This window comes from Salvelinus fontinalis, chromosome 32 (genome assembly GCF_029448725.1).
Source record: "Salvelinus fontinalis isolate EN_2023a chromosome 32, ASM2944872v1, whole genome shotgun sequence".
Classification (NCBI taxonomy): domain Eukaryota; kingdom Metazoa; phylum Chordata; class Actinopteri; order Salmoniformes; family Salmonidae; genus Salvelinus; species Salvelinus fontinalis.
In genome coordinates, this window is record NC_074696.1 from 32,045,918 (window position 1) to 32,063,403 (window position 17,486).

Here is a 17,486-nt window from a genome sequence, read left to right on the forward strand (position 1 = left end):
TGACTGTAATCTGTTGGTCACAAAACAACGTTCTAAATGGATGGTCTCTTACATAAAGAAATGGCATGGAGAGTCCCAAAGGATCTGAAATACCTATTCAGCTTAGTTCAACACAGAAAGGTGCATCATGGGTTAACTGGGTGTCATGAGGGAAACGCCTACAGCTCAAAGCTAGAACATCTCGGGAAAAGTCAGAAAATTCAGCAACAGAAACTAATTGGTGTTTTAAACGATACAAACAGTAGCAGGCATGTCGTGAAACAGTAAGTTCAGCCTACCGTTCTGTAGTCCATTCTCATAAAACTTAGTTTCAGTTTGACTACCATTCTGTGCTATTTAACCACGCCGATTAGGATTACACAATGCTTTATTAAAGTTTCTGAATTATACATGTCTTTAATCTAAAAACATCCGATTGATCTGATTGTTAGCCTACTTAATGATTTATGAAAAATGTACACACTATAGTTTTTATGGAGGCTACACACACTCTTTAGTAAAGTTCTCCGAAAGTATTGTTTCACACCCACTTGTGCATTTCAGTTGAAACTGTTGCCAAGAACGACCCGCAGCGACAGGGACGCACAGCTAGCTTCAAAGACAAATCCCATTGATTTTGAAACGACAGCTGAATCAGGATGACGGAATCAAACTCAAAAGCCGCAAAAGAATTGACAGAAATTGTACGTTTATTTTCTGTATAGCTTTTTTCTTACACCGGTGGTAACATTGGTATCTGAGAAATGATAGTTTGTGTTCTCTCCCACAGGTGGAAGCGACTATGCAGAATCTTCACAGTAAATTTCAAAGCATGTCTGACCAGATTGTTTCAAAAAATATCCTTTATCACAACCTACTACTAGCAAACGTCTTATTGAATGACTAGCTGCTATTGAAGAACGGTATCTAAAAGCTACCAGTTGAGATTATAAACAGAAATCATACATATTCAAGCAAGACCGAATCTCAAAATTGCAGCTATTTTTTTAAAAATCAGATTAAAACAAGGCTTTATATGAAATTCCTAATCTAGTGAATTTTAGAATAAAATATGAATTTAATTTATTTTCTCTATAAAGAAATGTTTAATGTACAACCTAGACACAGTGTATAATAATAACTACATATATTGCAAGACTGCCCTTAACCAACCCACTGGATGACATGGGGACTCGAATTGATGACCTGGAGAAGAATGTTGCCGACCTCATGACCCAGGCTGGTATGGATGAGCAGCAGACTTCTAAGTGACCAAGCCATCAGGTTAACACATATCAGATCAGCTAACTTCACTTGATTTCTGAGGATCCACTAAAGACAGATGTGGCATGACAAAAGGCCACACATAGGCAGGTTATTACTGATCTATTGTTATCTAACAGCCTATGGCATTTGCTTTCTCATTTAACGGGATGTCATTTGTGGGGGATTTTACCATGTAAACACAATACATCGTTTTTTTCTATAATAAAACAAAATGTTTATTCAACTGTTCATAAACAATACGATGGGGTTGAATAATTCCAAGTCTTTCCTCCATCTTCCTGTCATCACAGCACTACCCATATCATTTCAGAAGAAACAAATCACATATACATACAGATTAAACATATGGGCCAATTTTTCAGACCCAGATTAAGCCTAGTCCTACACTAAAAACACACTTTCAGTGGAGATTCCTTATTGACCAAAAAGAAGCTAGTCCTCGACTTAATAATCAATCTGGGTCCAAGAATACAGGCTGTGAATTGATAACTAAATGGCAATATAAAATATGAGCATAACATTTATTAAATCAAAGAAACCAAATGATGGTTTTTATAACTGCTGTTGAAAAAAGATGGCTTGGCTATAACATAAAAGAGAGCAGGACACCTCGATCTGAGCCTTTTTGTAGTCCAGCTGTCTAGAAAGTCTCATGATGAAAGGACAGATTTGCTCCCATTGGGCTTCACACAAAGCAATGGAAAGGGAAGAACCAATCAGTATCTGTATTATGTGGAGTAGTCCTTAGGAGATACAACCAGACCTCGTCCTTTTCTCGCCCCTCGGTAAACGGTCTCCACAATGTCAATCATCTCCTGCTTGTCCTCCATGGTCCAGTTGATCTTTGATCTTGTTGTTGTTACCTGTCCCCAGATCTATCATGATGTGCTTGTTCCTGGAAGAGTACAGAAGGAATATTTCAGTTTTCACAAAAAGAGGGCAGCAAAGATGGGAGCAGGCTGTCCACTGAAGCAGCTTGGAGCTCTTGTATTAAAGACATGATCAGGAACCTGGGCGACTAGTATTTTTTAAACCTCCCGATTTGGGCTGGATGTGTCAATGTGTAGCTCATACATGCATTAGATTTTTACATTTTAGTCATTTAGCAGACACTCATCCAGAGCGACTTACAGTAGTGAGTGGATACGTTTTTGTACTTTTCCCATACTGTATAATCTAGGAGCAGAATTCCTGTTTTTACCTCAATTAGCTACGAAATCCCTAGTTTGAAAGCAACGTTGTGCTGCGCCATTTCCACCTACATTTTACCCCACGTGGGCCAGCCCCCTAGCAATTTGAGTTCTAGCCAATGAGCTTCAGTCCCTCGTCATTTGAGTGACAGCTAACAAGATGGACACAGCAGAGCAATGAAAGTGCACATACGCAACGTAGTAATGGGACAAGGAAATCCCAGCCAGCCAAACCCTCCTCCCTAACCCAATTGTGCGCCGCCTCATTGGTCTCCAGGTCACGGCCAGCATGGTCTGTGTTTACTAAACCCATTTTTGGAACCTGGTAAATGTTTGCATCAAAACTAGCGATTGGTTTGAAATGGAGGTGGAACGTGATGACAACGTGAAACTCACCTGAAGAAGAACATAAATGCAAGGATCATACAACTCGTACATCTTGTTGAAGTCCGGCACCTCTGTGATGTCCACCAAATAGATGACTGCAAAGTTCTTCACCTGTAGGGAAGAATAGTGATGTTTGTACAGTAAAAATAGCAACGTTCAATTAAATGTCTTCACAAATGTGAAATCCAAACATCAACAATGGTACAGTAAAATACATATTACCTTTTCAGCTACGCTGTACAATACTTCGTCCATTTTCATACATGTTGGGTCCCAATCGTTGCCAAACCTAATAACCAGGACTCTGTCCTCCTCGGATAGAATGGCTTGGTCGACCTGCCAGCCGTTGTGGAGATGCGGCAGCATGTACGACATCTTGATGCTGCAGTGTCAACACGTATCCTGGGCGAGTAATACGTTTGGTTAGCTAGCTAGCTAACATTATAGCGAAATACTTGATATCTGGGCTGGATCTTGACAAAAATGTTTACTGACCTAAGCTACATATACTGTGCACAACGTTGTTCTAAAAAAAAAGTAACAAATGCCGCTAACAGAAGACCACTTTCTTTAGATATTAACTAAGATATTGAAAATGAAAAATTATTGGAAGCCTCGCTAGCTAGCTAGAAACATGGCTTAACTAGCTAGCAAACGTTAACTAGCATGGCTGGCTTGGGATTTGCTAGAAAGTGAGAGTTAACATTTTTATTTAACTAGGCAAGTCAGTAAATAACTAATTATTATTTACAATGACGGCCAAACCCGGACGACGCTGGGCCAATTGTGCACCGTCTATGGGACTTCCAATCACGGCCGGTTGTGATACATCCTGGATGAATGGACTCATATAAATTGTCTCGAACCCTCAACCTTCTAGCCGAAGTCCAGCGCGCTATCGACTGTGCCGCAAAAGCATGCTCGTGCGGCAGAGTCGATTTCCGCGCTTATAAGCCCAGGGTCGTTATACTATATATATATATATATATATATATATATATATATATATATATATATATATACACACACACACACACACTGCTCAAAAAAATAAAGGGAACACTTAAACAACACAATGTAACTCCAAGTCAATCACACTTCTGTGAAATCAAACTGTCCACTTAGGAAGCAACACTGATTGACAACACATTTCACATGCTGTTGTGCAAATGGAATAGACAACAGGTGGAAATTATAGGCAATTAGCAAGACACCCCCAATAAAGGAGTGGTTCTGCAGGTGGTGACCACAGACCACTTCTCAGTTCCTATGCTTCCTGGCTGATGTTTTGGTCACTTTTGAATGCTGGCGGTGCTTTCACTCTAGTGGTAGCACGAGACGGAGTCTACAACCCACACAAGTGGCTCAGGTAGTGCAGCTCATCCAGGAAGGCACATCAATGCGAGCTGTGGCAAGAAGGTTTGCTGTGTCTGTCAGCGTAGTGTCCAGAGCATGGAGGCGCTACCAGGAGACAGGCCAGTACATCAGGAGACGTGGAGGAGGGCAACAACCCAGCAGCAGGACCGCTACCTCCGCCTTTGTGCAAGGAGGAGCACTGCCAGAGCCCTGCAAAATGACCTCCAGCAGGCCATAAATGTGCATGTGTCTGCTCAAACGGTCAGAAACAGACTCCATGAGGGTGGTATGAGGGCCCGACGTCCACAGGTGGGGGTTGTGCTTACAGCCCAACACCGTGCAGGACGTTTGGCATTTGCCAGAGAACACCAAGATTGGCAAATTCGCCACTGGCGCCCTGTGCTCTTCACAGATGAAAGCAAGTTCACACTGAGCACATGTGACAGACGTGACAGAGTCTGGAGACGCGGTGGAGAACGTTCTGCTGCCTCCAACATCCTCCAGCATGACTGGTTTGGCGGTGGGTCAGTCATGGTGTGGGGTGGCAATTATTTTCTTTGGGGGGCCGCACAGCCCTCCATGTGCTCGCCAGAGGTAGCCTGACTGCCATTAGGTACCGAGATGAGATCCCCAGACCCCTTGTGAGACCATATGCTGGTGCGGTTGGCCCTGGGTTCATCCTTATGCAAGACAATGCTAGACCTCATGTGGCTGGAGTGTGTCAGCAGTTCCTGCAAGAGGAAGGCATTGATGCTATGGACTGGCCCGCCCGTTCCCCAGACCTGAATCCAATTGAGCACATCTGGGACATCATGTCTCGCTTCATCCACCAACGCCACGTTGCACCACAGACTGTCCAGGAGTTGGCGGATGCTTTAGTCCAGGTCTGGGAGGAGATCCCTCAGGAGACCATCCGCCACTTCATCAGGAGCATGCCCAGGCGTTGTAGGGAGGTCATACAGGCACGTGGAGGCCACACACACTACTGAGCCTCATTTTGACTTGTTTTAAGGACATTACATCAAAGTTGGATCAGCCTGTAGTGTGGTTTTCCACTTGAATTTTGAGTGTGACTCCAAATCCAGACCTCCATGGGTTGATCAATTTGATTTCCATTGATAATTGTGTGATTTTGTTGTCAGAACATTCAACTATGTAAAGAAAAAGTATTTAATGAGAATATTTCATTCATTCAGATCTAGGATGTGTTATTTTAGTGTTCCCTTTATTTTTTTGAGCAGTGTATATATGTTTTTAAACGCTTACCGAACGAAATTCTATTAAGCGCCAAAGCCTTAACTAAACCAAACTGTTAGTACTGAATAGACCCAAGCTATCTTTTATCCGTTGTGTGTGAAAAGATGAAGGAAATAAAAACCACTTCTGTTGTTTACGCTTGCGCATTACGTCACTAAAAAGCGACAAAACGAGCATACCGCTAGCTGACTAAACATACAAAAAAGTATGCGTCAGTCTTTTTTACAATAGCGCAGTTTGGTTAGAGACCACCTAACTCACAGATAATTCTCTTAAATATAAGTTACAGCAGTGAAATATTAATTCATAAGAAATAAATTATTCTGCACAATTCAGCAACAACGCATTTGTAGGCTCAAACCTTCAGGTCTAAATAAATGTTTTGCTTCGCAAGGACTGAACCCGAATAAAACCCAACATGTATAACGTTAGTTTTCGTATGTACTGACAATCAAGTGACACAGGAAGAAGTAGAAAAAAGAACAGAAATAAACAAATCAATAGAGAGAAATTAGCATATTAAAATAAAGTTCAAAACACCAGGGGAGGTTGTTTTTTCCACAAAAATAATTTTACAAAATGACTCGACAAAAACAAAGAAACAAAACGCAACATAACAAGGGTGAGGAAAGCAAAGGTGAATGTTAGTATTTCTTCAGGAAATGTACCTTTTCTAGTTTAGTCATATTTATCTTAGCCTGTACCCTGATGAAGACAGTTTGGCTGTCAAAACGTTCAATTATTGCATCTGAGCTAGTGTGCGGCTCTCCTTTTTCAATTATTAATTTTAGCTACCTTAGAAGTGTTTACTTTGGAGCCTGACTATCATCTATTGAGTAGCAATGTCCCATACATTGAATGCCCAAATAAATTGGAGGCATCTACAAATCAAGTGCTGAAGCCACATTATCCAAAAGAAAGGCTACATCTAATCGTTTTTCCTCAAATTAAATGTTAATGATTCACATTATTCTATTCACCACGATTTGAACTGGATCCCAACTAAAATAATGGCGAAGTGAATCATTCGTTTCGTTAAAAGAAGAATCGTTTAACTTTTTTGAAGGATTCATTTGATTAATTTAATCAAATTTGTATGGCCTTATTGGCGAGTGTCAGTGGAACGTTTTTTGGGACATGACGAAAACATGAATACATGCTACCAATCGCTAAACAAACTAGAGAGTACAATATATGTTTTGAATTGGCTACCTAGTTAGTCTATTCTCTATCATATTGTATAAACTAGGTCTACCTGCTACTGCAATGTCCGACTGCCTCTCTCTCCATGAGCAACGGCCCACTCGTCTCGCACACACGCAGGTGATGCTTGCAAACACTTTAAGTGTCATACCGATCCTAGATGATATGCTGATTATTTGATAAAAATAAATAACTGTGCCTCAATAAATTGCATTAATAGAAATTATCATGGGAAAAGGCACAATGCTCGCTCACCATTTAACATTCTTAGTTTTATTAAGCAAGTTTAAAAACATTGAGTTGAGTTTGAGTTTATTTTTACAGGGACAGTGCACATTAATCAACGTTTCAGTAAAAGTGCCGGTTTTAGCCAGCCGGCTAATTTTCAACCGCAGTCCCTGGGCAGGTTATTAATAACAATTACAATATAGACAATAGCAACATAGAACAAGACATAGCAACATAGGACAAGCAAGACGTAGCATACAGACAGAGCAACATAGAACAAAAAGCAGTAAGACAAAATTCATAAAAGCAACGAAGTGTTTCCACACCTCACAAGTTACAGACAACAGACATGGAAAGCGGCAACACACAGCTAGGGACCATTTTCACAAATCTGATTGACCTTTAGCCATGTCTTCAAGCATTTTGTGAAAGTGTGATATGTGGTGCAGTTATGTGTGTCTGATGGCAGTGTATTCCAGACATGGGAAGCTCTCACAGAGAAAGCGGATTTACTAAAGGTGCTTTTCCTTAGGGGAACTATACAGTCACCTCTCATGGCAGACCTTGTAGATCTGCTGCCATATGTTTGGGTTTTCTGTTTAACAAAAATACTGAGTGGAGGGGGAGCCAAGCCATTTAGGATCTTGAATACAAGACATGCGTCGGTGTATTGCACAAGATTTTCCCAACTCAGGAGCTCATGCTTTCTGAGGATGTGACAGTGATGATGGCTATTGGGCTTCCTATCAAGCACTTTGAGAGCCTGTTTGTAGACAGACTGAATAGGTCTTACTGTTGTACAGCAAGCTTGGGCCCAACTAGTCAAGCAGTATGTTAAGTGGGGGAGTATCATAGATTTGAAGTACAGTTTTGCTACCTCTGTAGTCAAACAATTTCGTATAAATCGGAAATTAGCTAGGTTGAATTTGGTTATTTGAATTACCCTTTTCACATGCTTTTTAAAAGAGAGGTTGGAATCAAGTATGATGCCAAGGTACTTAAAATCAGATACCACCTGGAGCTTCTCCCCTGACACATAGACATCTGGCTCAGTAGCATCTGTTGCCCTCTTTGTGAAGAACATGCAAACAGTTTTTTTCACATTGAGATGCAAACACGAGTCACTGAGCCACTTTGTAACCTGGACCATTACAGTAGTGAGTTCTTGTGCAGCTTGTTGTTTGCTCTTTGCATGCACATATATCACTGTATCATCTGCATACATTTGAACTTCAGACCCAGTACAGACAGAAGGCAGATCATTAATGTACCGGCTGAACAGGAGGGGCCCCAGTATTGACCCTTGGGGCACGCCCACATCATAGCTAAGAGTGGGCGACAGCTCATTGCTCACTCTGACACACTGAGTTCTGCCTTCAAGGTATGATTTCATCCATCTCAAGGCATCGGGGGAAAAGTTGAACTCGGACAATTTTGTGATGAGAATCTCATGGTTAACAGTATCAAAAGCCTTCCTTAGGTCCAGAAACACAGCCCCAACAACGCCCCCTTTGTCCATCTTGGACTTCACATTTTCCAGAAGAAAGCAGTTGGCCGTTTCTGTGGAGTGTTTCGCTCTGAAGCCAAACTGCATGGAATGTAATGTGAAGGGGCTGTTGTTGAGGTGGGCAATCAGTTGTTCTGCTACACACTTTTCAACAACCTTTGACACCACAGGTAGTATACTAATGGGCCTGTAGTTACTCACGTCAGCAGGGTCGCCTGATTTAAAGATGGCCGTTATTATGGCCGACTTCCATACCCTTGGAAACACCCCGAGACCAATAGATGTGTTGGTGACCTTAGTAATGGGGCCAATGAGTGACTCTTTGTAGTTTTTAAGAAAGGTAGAGTCCATCCCAAACACATCTTTGGCTTTAGAGTTCTTTAGTGAGCTAATCACCTTGTCCACCTTTGACTCAGAAACCTCCCTTATGATGAAGACAGGTTGAGCATCATTTACTAGCACTGAGCCCAAGAAACCAGTGGAAGGGTTTTGTGTCAGTACCCTGACAGAGTCAATAAAGTAGGAATTGAAGGCTATTGCTATTTCGACTGCATCCTGTGTTAGATTGTTATTCACCATGTTTTCTAGTCTTTTTGCAGTGTTACTATGGTCTTTCCCTGTTAACTTTTTTAGATTCTCCCAGATCAGTTTAGAATTTCCCTTTGCTTCACCAATTATGTTAATAAAAAAAGTTTGCCTTGGCCTGTCTGATTTCTTTCATCACCTTATTTCTCAACATAGTAAACCTACGTCTGTCATGCTCTAATTTGGATCTTAGGGCTATTTTTAGATAATAATCTCGTTCCTTCATCAATTTCCAGATTTCTCCATTTAGCCGTTTCGGCCTTCAGAATAATCATAGAGGGAATGGACATGGGGAAGACAATTAGGGAGACAACTCTTCAGCTGATGGTGCTGAGAGACGGTGTGGTAGACCATTCACGTCGGTACTCAGGGTGTGGGGTACTATGGTCAATGTCTCCACCTAGTGATGAAATACAGAAGTGGAACCAGTAAAAAGCAATTGGAAAACTGGGCAAGCTTTTTTCAACTACAGTAGGTGTAATTGATATACAACCATTACTATATAATACACCTTGAATATGTTGGGTATTGAAAAAATAAACAGTGCTAAGCAAAACTACAGATAGCAACAAATATCAAAAGATCAGGCAAATAGGTCTAACTGGTTTAGTTAGTGCACTAGTAAGCTCCCTCCGTGTGTGGCACTGGACCAACAAACGGATGGGCCCTTCACAAAAGCATACTATAGTTCTTCGAGGTTAAAACCTCTGGGAACTAAAATATCGAAGGAATGGATCCAGAAAGTCTCTCTGGGCCTTTCCAAAATAAAATAACTCACAAAACAAGTGCCCTCGCTCTTTGAAATGGAGGGCCCCTGGGCTGTTCGGGTCAGCACATCGAATGGCCGACACTTCGATTGCTCACACTGGCAATGAATCACATAGATCACATTGCGAGAATTGAAATTGATGGCACTTTTGATTTTTATGTCTCGGCCCAATCTGGAGTCCGATTAACTTGTATACGTTTGGTGTACTGGCATTGCATACAATTGTCACATGTAGTTGCAAGGGGGAATAATGAGGAGACTGGTCTTGTTTGCGCTTTGGCTGACTGCGGATCGGCCAACTTTGTATTTAATATTTTTAGCTCTATGGTAAGCGGCCGCAGGAGGCTGTTGAAATTAATTACCTAGAGCTGAATTTGAGTGTAAAATATGCCAATGTTTTTTTGTGATGCCTAGTAGTTCTGGGCTTTAGTGTAGGTGGTGACCAGTTGGATGGAATGTCTATCGCTAGGGCTTACTCAGTAGTTGTGCTCTAGGAACATCAGTTCTGAGTGTGGAGGAAATTGTTTCTGTCAGTGTTCTTTCTGAATAGATGAGAGGAAGGTACCTGTTTTGGTGATGCATACATCCAGGAAGTCTATTCCTCTCTCATCAAGTTCCATAGTGAAGCACAGGTGTCCTTTAATGAAATTATTCTTAAGGCTATTGAATGCCAAACGTCAATCTTTTAAAATGGCTTAATAAAACGACACATTTTTAATGTAGAGAGAGTTGCGCCTTTTCCTTTCCAATGACTTCTAACATTTTTAGGTTGCACCTCGACACTATGATTGAGCACCCTCCATTACTTTTCCAGGTCTGGAAAACAAGGATTTTCATGACCGTATGAACCCTGTAAATACTATTCATGCAACATTTCATTTAGAGCTTAATTGAGGAGTGCAACAATTAGGGCCGGCACAATTACCGTATAACTGTGTAACAAACGGTTAAGAATAAAGACCGTCAATAAAATCAAATCATTGTAACCGTAAAAAAAAAGGACTCAATGACATCACACCTAAAAATTAAAACGTCACAAAAACCTAAGTGTCAAATAAAAATGAAGTGATAAGTATTTCCTTTACCCTTTTAGACACATTCTGCATTAATAAATTAGCGACAGCATACAGTATCTGTTTCATGTCTCCGGTATCCAGTGTAAGCCAGAATGGATATAATCGATTAATAGGGCCATTTGCCATAATTATCATGTGCCAACAAATCGCCACGGGGAAATCTGCTCTCCTGTAGATCTTAAATAATTGGATGGTGAAAATTGCATCCACTCAAGCAGAAAAGCAAGGTGAAGCAATTAAGGCTTTCTTGAACTGCAAATATAAATGTTTATGGAAAAAAAAAAAAAAAAAACTTCACAAGCAGTAGGCATTTAGAATGGACATGGCGGCACCCCACCCTACGGGAGGTAAGTCATTGGATCTGAATCAATACAATTCAATCTATGAGGACTGCAACCATATATTTGATTTATTTATGCCTAAGTCATGTTTTTACTTCCATCTGGTTATTTAGCTCACAGTCACCCTGTTAACATATAGGCTATGGATTTCGTACAGAAAAAGTAAGTTTGCAAATGCAACTGGGGCCATGACATTAAGTGCCTCGCGTACATTCAACATTATCCAGCAATCATTTATTTGAAAAGAACTGCTGTTCCCATTACACGTAACAATTTTTGTTTCTGCAGCATTGCTTTTGTTGAATAAACCTGAGTCAATGGAAACCTGCCTATCGACATGAATGCGGACGGCAGTTCTATTCATTATATTTTATTGGCAGCACATGCAGTCAGGAGAAGATGTACATCAATATATTGTTTTGTTATTCAAATGGGTATTACGGTGACCGTGGTCATTTGGCTTGCCAATTACCATCATCCAAAATTCCATGACTGTTACATGCTGACCAGACACGTCGCAAAATAAATTTAGAAACCCATGTTATTCAATTATTGCACCCACACTGCTTGCGCACGCCAACAAGCGTCTGCGACACCAAGGGCTAAAATAGATGTCGTTCCTATTTCTGACGCAGATCGTGCTGCAAGTCCTGCCTCTCCCATCTCCTTATTGGTTTATAGAAGCAGGTACCCACGTGCCAACTCCCCATTGGTTATACCCACGTGGGTGATAGAAAGACGAAAACTGTTTTGCCAGTAGTCGTGGTAATACAATGAAAGTTTAGATGCGATCACCATATAATTTAAATTATGAAAAAGCCTGGAAGGAGGAGAGGTGACTAGAAACGATTCGGTTGGCCGTTTTATATGTGGATTAATTGTCGGAGTAGAGATCCTTGTCCATTTCAGGTAAAATAACAACTCAAGGTTTATATCCCAGGACAAATTAGCTAGCAACAGCAAGCTAGCTAAACAGGACAAATTAACGTTAGCTAGCAAGTGCAAGCTAACTAGCTAAAATACCATACATGTTTAATGCTTTTCGACCTGTCCCCAAATGAATGTCATTGGTTCAGAGTTTGTTTTGATATTTTAACCTGCGTGTCGTGTTTGGGGGGGGGGGGGGGGGGGGGGGGGGGGGGGCAAAATAAATTTATGCACGATAGCGCACGATGGCAGTTTGGGCAAGGTGTTACAGGCCTAGCAACAATAGGAATCCTATCGTCTCACAGCCACAGGCTATATTACTGAACATACAGCTACTGCAATAACGCAGCACAATCATTTCACATTTGCCAAAATGCAATTTGCGGGAAAACACTGTTCTAAAAGCGAACCTGATGCAAGCGGTTTATGTGACAGATGAAAATCACTGTTAGAAATGTAGAAAGAGGGGAAATATGAAGATGCAACAACTAGGATAAGGGTTGCTAATATGACTAGGATTGTGCTTTTAGTTTGTGGACAACGAAATAAAGTTCATATAAAAATCAAAATAACAGGAGAGAAATGCTGGTTTCAATGAGTAAGCCTTTATAAAATAATTCCATAAATGAATCTATGGTCAGATTTTGGCAAGGCTACTTTGAAGCAAGGTAAGACATGCCTCATCAGGTAAAACATCCAGTTTTCCAAAAATTAAGTGTATGTTTTAAACATGCAAACTGCCTGCAGCTCAGAGGGGTGGTGGGTGATGCCCTGTCTTGAAGAAAAAATATATACTTTCAATGGAGATTTTTCATTGATAATTATTTTTAATAAAGGACTAGCCTTATTATAGGAAACTGGCCTATGAAGTGATAACATAAAATATGAACATGACATTTATTAAATCAAAGAACTAAATGGTGGTTTTCATAACTGCTGTTGAAAAAATATGACATGGCTGTAACATGAAAAAAAGAAGAGCAGGACACTTCGATCTGAGCCTTTTTGTAGTCCAGCTGTCTAGAAAGTCTCATAATGAAAGGACAGATTTGCTCCCATTGGGCTTCACACAAAGCAATGGAAAGGGAAGAACCAATCAGTATCTGTATTTTGTGGAGTAGTCCTTAGGAGATACAACCAGACCTCGTCCTTTTCTCGCCCCTCGGTAAACGGTCTCCACAATGTCAATCATCTCCTGCTTGTCCTCCATGGTCCAGTTGATCTTGTTGTTGTTACCTGTCCCCAGATCTATCATGATGTGCTTGTTCCTGGAAGAGTACAGAGGAAAAGGAATATGTTTCACAGAGTCATGCAGACTAAAAGAGGGGAGTGCTCAGTCAACTGAAGTAGCATGGGGCAGTTGTTGAGCATCCCTTAGCCCTGATTTAGACAACTTTAGTAATAATTTAATGTATTAATAAGCCGGGTCTAAGGGCAATCCATAGCAACAGCTTGCGAAATTTCACCCGACCCTTTGTTGTACCTGTTTAGCAGCATGTGTCCCGTGTTGGATGGTATTCATAATTGGTAGATGGTTTTGATGGAAACGTCAATAGTATTGCCAAGCAGTGCCCAAGAAAGTATTAAATCAAATTCTTTGATGCTACCACCACCCACTCAAATTTAGCTGCAATATACATTGATGTTATTTTGTTGACCAGTACGTGGCAGCACTGTGCCCATTTTGTGTGGCTACTGCATGTGAACCACAGACAGGAAGTGGCATGACTGCAAACAGTCTGTTTACATGTCTAAAGGCGAAAGCATGCCATCCGTGTGCAGTCACAGACGGAACAATGAGCCAGATATTTCACCAGATGTATAAATATGAAGCATCTGGTTGCCATTTCCATTCACTACCAAATACGGTAATGAGAGGAAGCACTGTGACTGGCAATAGAAGATGGAATGAGATGGATTTTGGCAGACATTCTGCAAATTCTTTAATTGATGAAACATTTGAGCTCAAACAGTATTTGGTTCCCAAAACTAGAATGTTAGAAACAGAGTGGACTACATTTGGTAGACTTTACCAATTGCCAAAGTTTTAAAAAATTGTGTTGTTTAGGAGTGCAAGGGCAAATTGAGTTATTGCACACGCGCACTTCAGGGTAGGCGTTCCCTACCGGAAACATGCAAATACATGCTAGAATGTGCCAATAGGATCTCGCTAGCTGGTGCTTGGCTCTGCCCCTTACCCCACCTTCTACCCACTATGACGCATTTGTTCCCATTGGAAATGACAGGCTGTGGTCTATCTTGGGTTAGTTAAAAAAAATAATCTTTGGCACAGTTGTGGAATGCTTCTGAAAATAGGTTGGATTTAATACTTTCTTGGGCACTGCTTGGCGATGCAAACAATGAGCTTTCCATCAGAAATGTCTACTGATTAAAAATACCATCCAACACAGGACACATGCTGCTAAAACAATTTAGTAAGTAAAAAATAGATTGGTTTGCAGGGCTAGGTCAGACATGATGACAACTTGAAACTCACCTGAAGAAGAACATGACGGTGCAAGGATCATACAACTCGTACATCTTGTTGAAGTCCGGCACCTCTGTGATGTCCACCAAATAGATGACTGCAAAGTTCTTCACCTGTAGGGAAGAATAGTGATGTTTGTACAGTAAAAATCACAACGTTCAATGAAATGTCTCCACAAATAGAACTGTGGCGGTCACGAAATTGTCAGCTGGAGATTGTCAAGCAACTACCTGTCTGTCTCACGGTAATTGACCATTAATTAACAAACATTTAGCATCTCCTGATTTCCACAAGCAACTGATGCAGACCTTTGGAACATCTACAATATAAAACATATAATACATCTGTGTAATATAGCCTACACCTTCACAATAAATCCATAATTTATTTTAGACAGATCTAAAGAAGCATGATATGAAGAAAACAGTCTATTTCAGAAGAACAGAATAGCATACTCAGACTTGTCTTTATGTTAGGTCCTGATCTGGCTATGCCAAATGGCTGTGGGCTACACTAGTTAATTTAACAGACAAGATTTGCTTATAATACCGTACCATTATTTTATAGTATGAAGAATACAATTGAACAAAGCTGAATAAAATAGAGTGCCACAAGCAGCTATTCTGTGTTGAGCGGTTAACAAAATAGGTACTCCTATATGCTTAATTTAGTTATTAATGTAACTTTAGTTGTTTTACAAATGTTGGGCTATATGTTTTGATTTTTAATACATTGTAAGGCTGCATGATGTGACTAATGATGATTTGAAAAAAAAGTCACTTGAAAAGGCATGAGCTCTGCTTTGTTTTTTTGTTGTTGCGTAGGCTGTACACTTCATCAGTCTCATTCACAATTTGACAAGCACTTGATAATGCCTAAAATTTCAAATTTCCAACACACCCCTCACTCATGACTCTCCATCACATGATTGGGTATTTCTCACAGGCTATAAGTGATGACAGTAACACGTCAGTAATGCAACTGTGCTTGTCCTTATCCAGTTCTGAACTGCATATTGAAAATATTGGAAGAACTGTCCACATTTAGTTTGTCAGCCAACAAGATGAGTAGGCCTAACAGCAAAAGCACTAGCCTATGTCAATCTACTATCCCCAAGAGTACATAAGTAGACCTATTCTATGCTAAAAATAAATATTCCAAACATAGTCTGGGACAGTTGTGGGATGCAATAGATCCCAAATTAATACTTTTAATACAAAAAATATTTTTTACGCAAATGTGGCTGATGCAACAGATCAGAACGTTTAGCTTAAAATGTTCATAAACTACTAGGCTATTTCTTCACATTATAAGCTCAGCAATGCTCACATGACAGTAGGCTATAAGCACAAATGTTCCATTAGCGGGAAAACATTAAAAAAAGTGACCGCAAAACTGATTATGCATGTATTGCTTTTATTATAAAAGGTGCATTTCTACGGTGAAAATGATCTTCCCCAAACTTGAAACTCACGCGGCGCTTATTTATGCCAGTTAGGCTCTACACCCCTTGTAAAGCGGGTTCACGCACTTCATTTTAAGAAGTTATTTGGCCACTTTAGTTGTGATACAAACCTTATCAAAACATATAGCCCTATGGGCTAGGCTACATGAGGTGTGCGACCGATTCGAGAAAGTCGCCCCCCAAAAATGCATTGTTTGTTGCCTTACACTGGGCATCATTCACAAGTGAAAATATATAATTCACAAGTGATATGCTAATATTGTCACAGACTATTCTTGATTTAATCTTGTCTTTACATATACTAAATAATGGGTGAAATTTTTTGCATTTAGAAATGACCATTATCATGCACCCGTCTCAAAACATCTATGCACTTAAATAGCAAATTGAGGACGCTTTTCCCGTAGTTCATTTTCATGCTAGCCAGGTAGGCTATACTCCTGTTGTAAATACAAGCAATGTGCTTAATATTTGGAAAGTTGAGCAATAAATATAGTAAGCCTATAGAAAGCTGATGTGCGCCTCTTTTTAAGAGGCCAGCAGCCGTTTTCTTGTGCAATTGCATAGCCTATAGAAATGTTGTGCATCATGTGCTCTCATTACTTGTTTGATTAGATTTTCAATTACATTGTCAGAGTGATTAGAGGGACAATAGTACTTGAATACCAAGCAGTTGGCAAGTTTGGAAGGCTACTAATGACCATCAGCAGCATCAGATCTTGGAGAAGCCTAATTACCGTGACTAAATGGTCACGTGAAATTTGATTGCCGGTGTCGCGATAATACGGTCACGCAACAGCCCTATTCACAAATCTTTAATACAAACAGCAACAATGGTATAATAACATACATCTTACCTTTTCAGCTATACTGTACAATACTTCGTCCATTTTCATACATGTTGGGTCCCAATCGTGTCCAAACCTAATGACCAGGGCTCTGTCCTCCTCGGATAGAATGGCTTGGTCGACCTGCCAGCCGTTGTGGAGATGGGGTAGCATGTACGACATCTTGATGCTGCAGTGTCAACACGTATCTTGGGAAAGTATAATAAGATTAAATTTTGGAAGTCACATTTGTTTGTAACTTGTTACAACTGTTTTTCTGAGCTAAATTTTGTTACTATCTCGGAACAGCAGAAACCCCGTGTCTTTCGATATAAATCAGAAGCCCAGCTACTAACTAGCTAAGTTAGCATGGCTGGTTTGGACATTTACAGAAAGTCAAAATTGAAAGACCTCAACTAATATTAAAGAATAGAAAATATATGTGCTTAGGTTTCAAAAACACTTACCGTAAGAAATTCTCAAACTCCAAAGCCTTAAACTGAAGCAACCGGGTAGCCTGGGTCTGTGGTGAAAAGACGAAGACTAGGAAAACGTCGTCTGTTTACGGTCGCGCACTGTCACTTATAAAGCGACAATAAAAACGGACGGCGCAT

At 40.4% G+C, this 17,486-nt stretch overlaps 2 protein-coding genes and 1 pseudogene across 2 annotated transcripts; 1 reads left to right on the plus strand and 2 right to left on the minus strand.

Moving 5' to 3' along the window:
• Positions 1-127: 127 nt before the first annotated feature.
• LOC129831093 (heat shock factor-binding protein 1) lies at positions 128-1,522 on the plus strand. Its single transcript, XM_055894125.1, has 4 exons — positions 128-263; positions 544-683; positions 770-836; positions 1,157-1,522. The coding sequence occupies exons 2-4, from the start codon at positions 639-641 to the stop codon at positions 1,249-1,251; spliced, it is 207 nt and encodes a 68-aa protein (XP_055750100.1). The 5' UTR covers positions 128-263; positions 544-638; the 3' UTR covers positions 1,252-1,522.
• On the minus strand, positions 672-3,813 carry LOC129831091 (thioredoxin-like protein 4A; annotated as a pseudogene).
• An 8,864-nt stretch (positions 3,814-12,677) lies between these two features.
• LOC129831092 (thioredoxin-like protein 4A) lies at positions 12,678-17,461 on the minus strand. The gene is made up of 4 exons (XM_055894124.1): positions 17,340-17,461; positions 16,903-17,081; positions 14,590-14,693; positions 12,678-13,360 (listed from the first exon to the last, which is right to left on the minus strand). The coding sequence occupies exons 2-4, from the start codon at positions 17,053-17,055 to the stop codon at positions 13,189-13,191; spliced, it is 429 nt and encodes a 142-aa protein (XP_055750099.1). The 5' UTR covers positions 17,056-17,081; positions 17,340-17,461; the 3' UTR covers positions 12,678-13,188.
• Between the last annotated feature and the right edge of the window lie 25 nt (positions 17,462-17,486).

Excerpts from the sequence above, each read along its gene's own strand:
- LOC129831092 (XM_055894124.1), bottom strand. The coding sequence starts at position 17,055 with ATGTCGTACATGCTACCCCATCTCCACAACGGCTGGCAGGTCGACCAA. Across the intron at positions 14,694-16,902 it reads TGTACAGTATAGCTGAAAAG|GTGAAGAACTTTGCAGTCAT; the intron begins GTAAGATGTATG and ends TCTTCCCTACAG. Across the intron at positions 13,361-14,589 it reads ACCGTCATGTTCTTCTTCAG|GAACAAGCACATCATGATAG; the intron begins GTGAGTTTCAAG and ends GTACTCTTCCAG.
- LOC129831093 (XM_055894125.1), top strand. The coding sequence starts at position 639 with ATGACGGAATCAAACTCAAAAGCCGCAAAAGAATTGACAGAAATT. Across the intron at positions 684-769 it reads CAAAAGAATTGACAGAAATT|GTGGAAGCGACTATGCAGAA; the intron begins GTACGTTTATTT and ends TCTCTCCCACAG. Across the intron at positions 837-1,156 it reads TGACCAGATTGTTTCAAAAA|TGGATGACATGGGGACTCGA; the intron begins ATATCCTTTATC and ends TAACCAACCCAC.